The sequence below is a fragment of the Benincasa hispida genome, chromosome 11 (assembly GCF_027475165.1).
Source record: "Benincasa hispida cultivar pf3 chromosome 11, pf3_genome.v1.1, whole genome shotgun sequence".
In the NCBI taxonomy this organism is placed as follows: domain Eukaryota; kingdom Viridiplantae; phylum Streptophyta; class Magnoliopsida; order Cucurbitales; family Cucurbitaceae; genus Benincasa; species Benincasa hispida.
Genome location: NC_143488.1, coordinates 50091922 through 50103937, shown reverse-complemented (window position 1 = coordinate 50103937; position 12016 = coordinate 50091922). Strand labels below are relative to the sequence as shown.

The 12016-nt window shown below is 34.0% G+C and overlaps 1 protein-coding gene across 1 annotated transcript; it reads right to left on the bottom strand.

Moving 5' to 3' along the window:
- Positions 1-7980: 7980 nt before the first annotated feature.
- Positions 7981-8714, bottom strand: LOC120091800 (transcription elongation factor). The gene has a single exon (XM_039049928.2). The coding sequence runs from the start codon at positions 8680-8682 to the stop codon at positions 8098-8100; it is 585 nt and encodes a 194-aa protein (XP_038905856.1). The 5' UTR covers positions 8683-8714; the 3' UTR covers positions 7981-8097.
- Positions 8715-12016: the final 3302 nt, after the last annotated feature.

Here is a 12016-nt window from a genome sequence, read left to right as displayed (position 1 = left end):
AATCAATTCCATACAATCAAGCATTAGGGAGTCTAATGTACTTAATGATATCTACTAGACCAGACTTATCATACAACACTAGTTTAGTTAGCAGATACATGTCTAACCCTGGAAAAAGACATTGGGAAGCAACAAAATCGATTTTAAGATATTTTATTTGGTCTAAACAATCAAAATTAACATATCAAAGTACTAATGAATCAAATTTAGAACTATATGGACATGTTGATTCAGATTTTGCAAGTGACCAAGACAAAAGGAGATCTTTAACAGGTTATCTATTCTTATTTGGTCCTAACTTGTTGTGTTGGAAAACTAATTTACAGTCAATCACAACATTGTTAACCACAGAAGTAGAGTATATGGCACTTTCAGAAGCAATAAAGGAAGCACTGTGGTTAAAAGGATTGATGAAGAACTTTGGTATTAATCAAACAGTAGTTAAAATCTACTGTGATAACCAAAGTGCCATTCACCTTTCCAAAAACCCTCAGTATCATTCAAGGACCAAACATATAGACATCAAGTATTATTTTGTCAGAGACAAAATAGAGAAAGGAGAAATCGAGGTGCTAAAAGTTCATACCACCGAGAACGCAATCGACATGCTTACCAAACCTGTGAGTAAACTCAAGCTTGCTATGTCTTGGTCAGATCGGGTTTCTGCTTCCTAAAAAAGGGTGAAGACATGTTAAATCAAGAAGGAAAAGAGGTTGCATGTTGAGCTTAAGGTGGAGATTTGAAGAATATAAGCTAATACATCAACATCAAGAAGCTGTTTTCACATTTCTTTAATCTCTACAGTTAGTTATTATAACTACTTGTATCAGAAATTAGTATATAAACTTATCATTTACAAATTTTTAGATACAACAACAACATATAAATAGCTTCAAGAAAATCTTGAATAATCTGTAAAGAAAAGGGTCTGTGACTTAGCTTCTTAATAAACTCTCTTCTTCTCGTGGACGTAGACTTTCATAGCCGAACCATGTACATCGCAGTGTAATTTCTTCTTCTCTTCTCATCATCTACAAGATTGCTCATCGTTTACCTTTTACTTCATATCGTCTAGAAGAACAAAACAATCGTCTACCTTTCTTCAAACAATCGTCTACACGATTGCACGATCGTTTATCTTTCTTCGAGCAATCGTCTACACGATTACATGATCGTCTACATCTTCTCTTCTACCATCGTCTACCCGACTGCAAGCATCCTCATTGTATACTCATAAACAGTCGCACAGATTAAACAAAAAGGTATTAGGGTTAGAAGAAAGAAAAGAATATAGAAAGGCAGAAAATGAAAGAATCTAAAAGCTAGAGAGAGAAAGAAATTTTGTTTTGCATTAATCACCCATCAAAAATCAAAAGTATTTTTCATTTTCCATCAGACAAAAATCAGTGGGATCAATCACGTGTAAGCCATCAGCTAGAAAATCGTGGGCACTTCTTAACCAAGTTCTTTACCAATCAAAGGAATTTTAGGCAAAGATCAGGGCCTCTCGAATTGGATCAAGGTAAAGGGGCTCTTTCATTCTTTCATCATTTGGGCTAATTAGCTTTTCTTTTGCAGAAGCAGGCCCAACGAAGTGGAAGCAGGCCTAACAGTTCGGTCTATGATGAGCTATACTCATCTTCCTGACTCGTTTTGGGGATATGCAGTAGAGACTGCAGTTTATATTTTGAACAACATTCCCTCAAAGAGTGTTTTTGAAAGACCTTTTGAGTTATGGAGAGGTTGTAAAGGTAGTTTACGCCACTTCAGAATTTGGGGATATCCAGCCCATGTACTAATGGCAAACCCCAAATTATAAAGTAAAAATTAGTTACTGATGTATATGAAAGTTGTAGTTTTGTTACTGTTGAACTGAATAGCTATTATCAAGCATCACAACTTGATGAATAAATTCAATTTGCTTCAAAGTTTCAAGAGAAGTGTATGATAGAAACTACTCTGTATGTTAAGATTATGTGACAACTCTCATTAGCTCATTTTCTTTCTCCAATACTATATATGAGTATTATCAAATGTTACAAGATTTTAAAGTTAAAATGGAAAAATGTTTGAGATGTCATATGTCAGATCTTCACTACATGTATTACATTCATTGTATGGAAATGTGCAAAACTGTTTCTATTTTATTAGCGATAAACTAATTGAAAGTCTTCAAGAATGATAGTGGAATAAACTTTCTAATCCTACAAATTTTAGAAGTTAGTAGGAAGTCTTTGTTGTTTGTCATTATTAAACTTTATTTGTGGCATTTAGTGTGACTTTTGGGTTTTGTAACTTTTAGTTTTTTGTAACTAATAGTGATTTTTAAGTTATAGGAGTTATGTGAGTTATGAGCATTTGATGACATTTTTAAGTTATAGGAGTTATGTGAGTTATAAGATTTTTGTAACCATTAACATTCCTATGGTTATGTTTGTAAGCCTATATAAAGGCATGCTTAGTTAAATGGAAAATATATCTCTCATTTTTCATATTTGTCCTCCACGTTTTTTTCTAACATAGTGGTATTAGAGCTAGTAGAAAATATTGAGAAAAATGGCGTGGGATAGGTTCACTTCAACTACCAATACTTACCAAGCTCAACTATAACAATTGAAGTATTAAGATAAAAGCGTTACTAGGAGCACAAGACGTGTGGAGAGATCGTGGTGAATGGTTTCCAAGAGGCAGAAGCTGAAGCCAATCAAGCGCAAAGAGATGCGTTAAAGGAGACAAGAAAGAAAGACGAGAAGGCCCTTTATATCTTGTATCAATCGGTGGACGAAGATATGTTTGAGACCATCGCCAATGCGGAGACGTCAAAGGCGGCATGAGACAAGCTCCAATCGACTCATAGAGGAGTCGATCGTGTGAAAAAGGTATGGTTTGCAAACCTTACGTGGTGAGTTTGAATCTTTACAAATGAAGGAGACAGAGGTGATAGCGAAATATTACATAAAAGTAATGGCTGTCGTCAACCAATTGAGACAGAATGGTGAAGAAATCACCGATGTTCATATCATGGAGAAGGTTCTACGAAGCCTAAATACAAAGTTCGAGATTATCGCCACAAAAATCGAGGAGACACAGGATCTCGAGAACATGACAATTGAACAATTTATAGGCTCGTTACAAGCCTATGAGGAGAAAAAGAAAAGGAGGATGGAGCAAATAGAGACCGTTGAACAACTTCTCCAACTCAAAATCAAGGAGGAGAATAGTCGTGGACGTGGAAGAGATCGTGGTGGTCGAGGCCATGGTGGAAGAGGTGAAGTCAACACCGATGTTTCTAAAAAATCGTCTGAATCCTCAAGAGGAAGAGGAGGTCGAGGTCGTGGAAGACGTGGTGGAAGGTTCGGGAGAGATAAATCTCAGGTAAAATGTTATAATTGTAACAAATATGGACATTATGCGAATGAGTGTTACTCATCTTAAACATAGTCGATTGATCGAAAGCATCAAGACCGATCAACTGCTAGCACATCAAAAGCCCATCAAGGGCAATCCAATTATCCAGAGGAGAATGAAACCTTATTTATGGTTTCAAAGGGAGAAGAAGAGAGTCAAGATAATATGTGGTATCTTGACACAGGAGCCTCGAATCATATGTGTGGAAAACGCGAGATGTTTGTGGAGTTGAACGAGATGGAGAAAGGTAATATTGCCTTTGGAGACAATTCTTTGGCCGCCATCAAAGGAATAGGTAAAATTCTCATTCGGTTAAAAAATGGAGAAAATCAATATATCACAAATGTTTATTACATTCCCAATGTAAAAAATAATATATTGAGTGTAGGACAATTGTTAGAGAAATGTTTTGAAGTTCAAATGAAAAACAATTGTTTGTATTTGAGGGATAATCATGAGAGACTTATTGGTAAAGTCTCCATGACCAAAAACCGAATTTTTCCTTTGAATATATGTAATGATGTTCCAAAATGCTTGAAGACGTGTTATGAAGATCTCTTTTGGCTATAGCATCTACGGTTTGGGCATCTTAATTTTGGAAGTCTAGAAGATTTGTCGAAGAAAAAGATGGTGCGAGGTTTACCACACATTCATAAGCCAAACCAAGTGTATGAAGGGTGTTTGCTTGACAAACCTCATCGAAGTAGTTTTCCGAAGGAGTCTATGACAAGAGCAAAGAAGCCTCTAAAACTCATCCATGCCGATGTGTATGGAATGATCAAACCAGAGTCTCATGGTAAAAGTAAATATTTCCTTCTCTTTATTGATGATTTTTCTAGAAAAACATGGGTGTACTTTTTGAAGGAAAAATCAGAAGTATTTGAAATCTTTAAGAGATTTAAGGTACGTGTGGAGAATGAAAGCAACCTTACAATCAAGGCCATGAGAACCGATTGAGGTGGTGAATTCACATCAAATGAGTTCAAACAATTTTGTGATGAAAAAGGCATCCGACGTCCGTTAACAGCCCCAAGGACACCGCAACAAAATGGCGTGGTGGAGAGGAAGAATCGGACAATCTTGAACATGGCAAGAATCATGCTAAAGACAAAGAAGATACCAAGGCGGAGGCTGTAGTTTGTGCGGTTTATTTGACAAATCGAGCACCAAACAAAAGTGTGCTTGACAAGACGCCTCAAGAAGCATGGAACGGAAGAAAGCCCGAGATTGGTCACTTCAAGGTATTTGGGAGTGTTGCATATGCTCATGTGTCAGAAGAAAAAAGGACCAAGCTCAATGATCGAAGTGAGAAACTCATCTTCATCGGCTATGATGCAAGTTTAAAGGGTTATCGTCTTTACAATCCTTTGAATGGGAAGGTAATTATTAGTCGTGATGTTGTTTTTTATGAGGAAGCCTTTTGGGATTGGAATATATAAGAGGATGAGTATGATTTCCTTCCATATTTTGAAGAAGACGATGAAAATGAGCCGACAAGGATGAAATGGGTGAAGGTTTGCCTATTCTAGTGCCATCTCATTCGACTGATCAATCATCATCTGAAGGTTCATCCAACGATTCGGAGAACAAAATTGGCCCAAGAGGAACTCGAAGTCTATGGGAACTTAATGAGGTAAATGAAAATCAAAATTACATAATTCTCTATTTTCTTTTTGGTGATAGTGAGCCTATTAGTTTTCAAGAAGCCATTGCAAGCAAAAAATGGAAGGATGCAATGGATGAAGAAATTCGAGCGATAGAGAAAAATGACACATGGGAGTTGACCAAGCTTCCAAAAGGGCACAAACCGATCAGAGTGAAGTAGGTATACAAGACAAAGAGAAAAATCAATGGCGATGTTCAGAGGCACAAGGCGAGACTAGTCGTGAAAGGGTATAGCCAATGACATGGCATCGATTATGATGAGGTATTTGCCCCTGTTGTTCGCCTTGAAACTATTTGTTTGATTATTGCTTTGGTAGCCCATAATCATTGGAAGATACATCAAATGGATATCAAATCAGCATTCTTGAACGAAATTCTTGAGGAAGAGGTCTATGTGGAACAACCATTGGGTTATGAAGTCAAGGGTGAAGAAGATAAAGTGCTTCAATTGAAGAAGGTACTTTATGGTTTAAAGCAAGCACCAAGAGCATGGAATTCGAAGATTGACATGTACTTTCAAGAGAAGAAGTATATGAAATGTCCTTATGAGCATGCCCTCTACATCAAAATCTAAGGTAAAAGCATACTAATCATTTGTTTATATGTTGATGATTTAGTATTTACCGGAAACAATCCTAGAATGTTTGATGAGTTCAAAAGAGAGATGGCAAAGGAGTTTGAAATGACAGATATCGGTCTCATGAGTAGATCTTGGAATCGAGGTCAAACAAGGTGAAGATGTGATTTTTATATCCCAAGAGAACTATGCTAAAGAAGTGCTCAAGAAGTTCAATATGAATGATGCTAATCCAGTTGGAACACCGATGGAATGTGGAGTCAAAATCACCAAGCAAGATGGAGGAGAGAAGGTAAATTCTACATATTTCCAAAGCTTGGTTGGAAGTTTGAGATACTTGACATGTACAAGATCGAATATTCTTTATTTGGTTGGAATTATTAGTCAATTTATGGAGGAACCGATAGCAACACATTGCAAAATGGAAAAAAGGATACTTCGCTACATCAAAGGTACAATTGGGTGTGGTCTTTCCTATGTCTCTTCTAGCAATTTTGATATTGTTGGTTATTGTGATAGTGATTGGACTAGTGATTTGGATGATCGAAAGAGCACTACGAGGTTTGTGTTTTTTATTGGTGAAACGGCGTTCACATGGATATCAAAAAAGCAACCCATAGTCACATTATCAACATGCGAGGCAGAGTACGTCGTAACAACTTCATGTGTATGTCATGCAATTTGGCTAAGAAACTTAGTGAAGGAGTTGAAGTTTGAAATGGAAGGTCCAATGGAGATTTTTGTGGATAACAAATCGGCAATTGCCTTAGCCAAAAATCCAGTATTTCATGGGGGGCAAGCACATTGATACCCGAATTCACTACATTCGGGATTGCATTACGAAGAAAGAAGTGGAACTCAAATATATCAAGTCACAAGACCAAGCGGCGGACATTTTCACAAAGCCCCTCAAGTTGGAGACTTTTATCAAAATGATGAGTTTACTTGGTGTAACAAATCAAATTTAAGGGGGGTGTTGAAACGTTTGTCATTATTAAACTTTATTTGTGGCATTTAGTGTGACTTTTGGATTTTGTAACTTTTAGTTTTTTGTAACCAATAGTGATTTTTAAGTTATAGGAGTTATGTGAGTTATGAGCATTTGATGACATTTTTAAGTTATAGGAGTTATGTGAGTTATGAGATTTTTGTAACCATTGACATTCTTGTGGTTGTTTGTAAGCCTATATAAAGGCATGCTTAGTTGAATGGAAAATATATCTCTCATTTTTCATATTTGTCCTCCACGTTTTTTTCTAACAGTCTTTTATATGCTATTTGATTACATCCCGACTGAACTTAATGTTACAAATTTTATCTAAAGAATATATGAATTCACCTAGTGAAGTTTATTTTGGCAGTGTTGAAAGAGTCCTTGTATACTTGAAAGGTGCTCTTGATTTTAGAATTTGGTTCAAGTTGTTAATTTACAAGTGATTTGAAAATTGATTGAATATTCTGATATTGTTTGGAATGGTTGTGTTATCTTACATTTTAAAAGTATACCTAGTTATGATTTTTTTTTTTTTTAACTTGGCACTAAGATTCTCTCTCTCGTTTTTTTGGCTGAAGCTAAATCTATATTTTGACTGCATTAGCTGCAAATCATAGAAGAATATGGCTTCATAAATTGCCCAGTGACCTGGACTTTAAGAGCCTACAAAAATTCCTCTGTGATTAAAAGTCCGGTATTGCTATTGCCTCCAAATCCTGTACATAATGGTAGAACAAAAGAGGACAACCAAAGAAATTAGGCGAACTTAAGCTTACCTTAATTTTTTTTAGTTCTAAATAACAACTTGCCGATCTTCACAAAAACAAATACCACACAGAATTCATGTTTATATGTACAGTGATAGATGATAATAGTCTATTAATATTTTTTACGGATAGATCAACATTTTACTATATTGATAAGTATTTAGATTTATTTTACTATATTCGAAAAAAAACCATTTTTTTGAAGTTTAAGTATTCAATTTAAATTTTAAAGCATCGGTCTTACCTTTACTATTAGATTTAATTTTCAGTGTAATGTCTTAATATATGTTAGATCTAACATTTCAGTTTTTTTCTTCTTTTATATTTTAAAGCAGTTTTTTCATTGAGTTTTATGAAATTGTATTTTTAATCTTGTTTTAAATGGTTAGTCATATTGGTATTAATTTTATGCCTATGTAAAGGTGAACTTCCATATAAAGTTTATATCACCAATTCTTTTTAATTCCCTTAGAAGTTTTATTCATCTATTGAATTTGATCACTCTCTTATTTCTCATTTTCTTCTCTTTATTCAACAAACAAACATTGAGATTTTGATTATTGTTTATGCAATATAATTTTTTATCGCTAGCTTTCATTTTCCCAACACAAAAACAAGAAAGAAATAGCTATAATTATGAGATAACTTCAAAATATAAATATGAATTAATATAATGAAATGATATATCAAGTCCCTCTAGCCAGCATCTCTTGAAGCCTCTTGAAAGATTCAAGCTTTTGCATGCGTATCTGCTTCCGGAACCTCTTTATAAATAAGTCTGCCGCTTGATCAATCTCTTCCTCAAGCTTGAACTCCTCTCCTTCTTCCTTGGAGTTCCTCATCATATCGATAATCGAGCCGCCTGCAGCCTGCAGCTTAGCGTCATCAATATCGTAATCGTCCTCTTCATCGAATAACGAATGTGTTAGGTCTGGATACTTATCATCCTCTTTCTCAACCTCGGCTGCCATCGGCACGCTCCCACTCGGCTGATACTGGCTAGCATGTGCAGTGGCAGCATCGTAGAGAACGATGGCCTTGCTATGGTCATCATTGTCGTCGTCATGGTCGTTGTCGTTCTGCCCAAGAATGGTGTGAATCTTGTGAGAGAGGGAGTCCAGGAGAATTTTCTTGGACTTGACCATGGACAGCATGAGAAGACGAGCTTTGGTGGCGCTGAATTTGGTGTTGATGGCCATGGACTTGGCTTTTGCTATTGCACTTAAAACGGAAGTGATTTTCTTCAACAAACTAGAGGCTTTGTTCTTCATTATTTTAGAGAAGAATGAATGACATGGAGAGAATTGCATCAATATGGAATGTATATATATAGAAATTAAAAAGAAAAAGAAGTAAGTTAATGGGGAAAAACAAAAAAGGAGGTGCTTTTCTTCGTAGCACATGAGTGATTCAGGGAGCCGAAAGTGAAAGTGGGTGGTAAGTGACCTTTGTTGCAAAATCATAAAAAGAAAGGGAGCTTCGTAAATACGTAAAGTAAATGACCCATAAATCAAATGAATTGTAGTTTTAATTTAGTAAACTTTAATTTTTCCCAACAAAAATATATATGGAAGGGCATTACTTTTCTACACACTCGCTTACATTTTTTTTTTTCTTTTTCTATGGTTAGTTTTTAAGAATGGTTAAGAAATGGACTTATTTATTAAATACAATAGAAATTGATGCCATGCAAAAATTAATAGGAATCTTTACTTATGAGTTGATCAACAACAATATTTTGTTTATATTGTAAATAAAATATTGTACAACCTGTTCATTCATGCACGAAGAAGTGGGCATGCAATTGCAGAGAGACATCTTTTTCTATTGCCTTTATTTGAAAAGTATGCAAATTGACGTGAGCTTTAGGTACACATGGTCGGTGAAAGTTATTTACATGTAAACCTTTATATTTATTTAATATTTATTATTTAATTTAAATATATGTTTTGGACTTCGAATCTTTGGTCTTTTGATAAAGGATAAAAACCTTAATGAGTTGAAATTGGTAGTGAACTTTTTATATTTAAGGTTTCTTGCATATATAAGCAAAATCTACCAAATTAATAGCAAAAATAGCAAAACTTGAAACCATTTGTCAATATGGTAAAAACTAAATGTAACTCATGTAAGACGTCTACAAAGCCTACCACAAAAGCATTTATTAGAATGATTGAAGTTCATATCAATGATAGACTTCTATTATGATAAATGATAAACCTAACAAATTCTTTTATATTTTCATGCTTTTCCTAAAACTGTCTATTTTAAAACCAGTTTTGCAATTTTCTATGATAACCTCACATGAGATTATGCACGTCTCTTTCATTGATTTTTTTTTGTTTTGATTTGTCTCCTTGAAATTTGTCATAGTGATTATATCCTTGATCTTTTCAATTTTTTATTCTTCTTCACGTTTCGATTTGGATTTTGGATCTTTCTTTTCATTGTTCGTGGATCCTTTTAACTTCTATTCACTATATATAGAAGTATACAGACTTATGTAAGTGATAATAAAAGCATATCACTAGTAGTCTGAAATGTTTTTAGAGAATATGCCTCTATCACCAATCAGCGATAGAAGCATAATCACTAAGTCTATAATTGATATGAATGTTATTGATATGCTTATATGTTGGTCATATTTTCTTGATCATTTTCTATCTCTTTATCAATTTCTTTTCATTATTTTATTCACACTTAAATTGATATACCAAAAAAAAAAAAAAAAAAGTAATAGTCTCTATATACCCATGATAGAGTATTAGTGATAGACTCTATCATTGATATAAATCTATTAATAATAGATTTCTGTCATTGAAAGATTTTGTTATTGGTGATAGAAGACTATCAATTCTATCATTGATAGATTTTGTTATCGGTCGTAGAAGTCTATCACTTATAGATTGTTATTAATGCAGTTGTGTTGGGCTATATTCATTTTTTCCTTAGGCTTTTTGTTGTGCTCATCGTCGTTACGCTTGTCAAGGGCTTATTGTTTGTTCGAGCAGTCTTTTGTCTAGAGAATACATTACTCTAGAAGTTGGTTTACTTGACAGTTTTGTAATGTCAAGTAAGAATACGCCTAATGCTTTAAAAAGCGTCATGTAATCGATTGTCAAGTATAATGTGATAACTTGATCTCATAACAACGTCAAGACAAATGTTTCTTGATATAATTTATGTGTCAAGAAAGATAATACACTTAACACTGGTGATATGACAAGTTTATTTATTCTTGACATTGATTACATACCATATCTTGACATTTTTCTTTGTCAATTGTATTGTTATCTTGACACTTAATAGCTGACAAGTTATTTAGTTCTTGACATAATTCCATTGTCATATATTTTTTTTTCAAATTAAATACCGCAATTGATATTCTCATTTCCTGTCTTGTATTCCAGCAATATAATTTCATCGACTACATAAAAATTACACATTTTAAGATCTATCAACTCAATAAATTCACTAAAAGTTCCATATATTCAACTATCACTTTTCATATGAATACCCCCAAATTACAACAATCACATGTACATGTGCAAAATAAAATCTTAACTATTCCCTTTGTATACACAACTCAACTTTCAACAAACACCAAAATTAACTAATTCACTCTAACAACACAACAAAGAAAGTGACAATGTTTAATGAGTAGCCTATCAACAAAAGTACATTACTTAATATGTACATAGAGCTTTGAAGTCTGAAGATCGAAAACTAGTTGCCTATTTGGAGGGTCATATAGTTATTGTTTAAGAAACCTTGCAAAAAAAGATATGATTGTTTAAGTATAAAATAGAGAATGTTTTAAAAAATTAATCAAACCTAAAAAAATCTTGCACAAAGCTTACAGTTGAGAATATAATTTAAACACTTAAAACCAAATCAAAATAAGAATTAAAGCAACCATCCTTACCGAATCTTATTAAAGAGGCTCTTAATAATGTAGGGTGGTGTTCGAAAGTGTCGAACTTTTAGATCTAGACCTTAAACAATATGGGTGCACTAATTTAAAACCACTCGATGTGTGGGTAATAAATGAAAGCTTACCTCGAAGCCAAACCAGTTTGAAATGTGTTAATCTTACTAAAACACAAACAAATACATAGAAATTTTACCAAACTATAATGACAAATGAGTACTCTTGCCTGTTATTGACATTTCCATCTTTGTTATAATGTTGGGCTCTAATAAGCTTCTTTCCAACATCTTGTTGTTATATTAAAGATACCAAGTAAACTAGCGTAGCATAGAGAATTCACCATAATGAGTTGGTTGTACTCCTGCCTTCCTGAAGATATGTTAGGAGAAATCATCAGCGACACAAAACTTTTGAAATCTGGTGTTATTACAAGTTATGAAAAACAACTTCAAGGTTGTTAAAAATTAGTTATACAAGCTGTCTTTATATACATCTGTAAATTCTTTTACAAGAGATAGTGAAAAAAATTGAGAGATTAAGATAGCAAAATTACTCATCTTGTAACTTCTTGTTATAGCTCCCCAATCAAGAAATCATCAGCTTCTCTGTGGACGTAGGCTCTTTTTGGTTGAACCACGTAAAATTCTTTGTGTTCTTATTCTTCCTTTATCTTC

Bases quoted from the DNA above. Each gene is read 5' to 3' on its own strand.
- LOC120091800 (XM_039049928.2), bottom strand. From the start codon at position 8,682: ATGAAGAACAAAGCCTCTAGTTTGTTGAAGAAAATCACTTCCGTTTTA.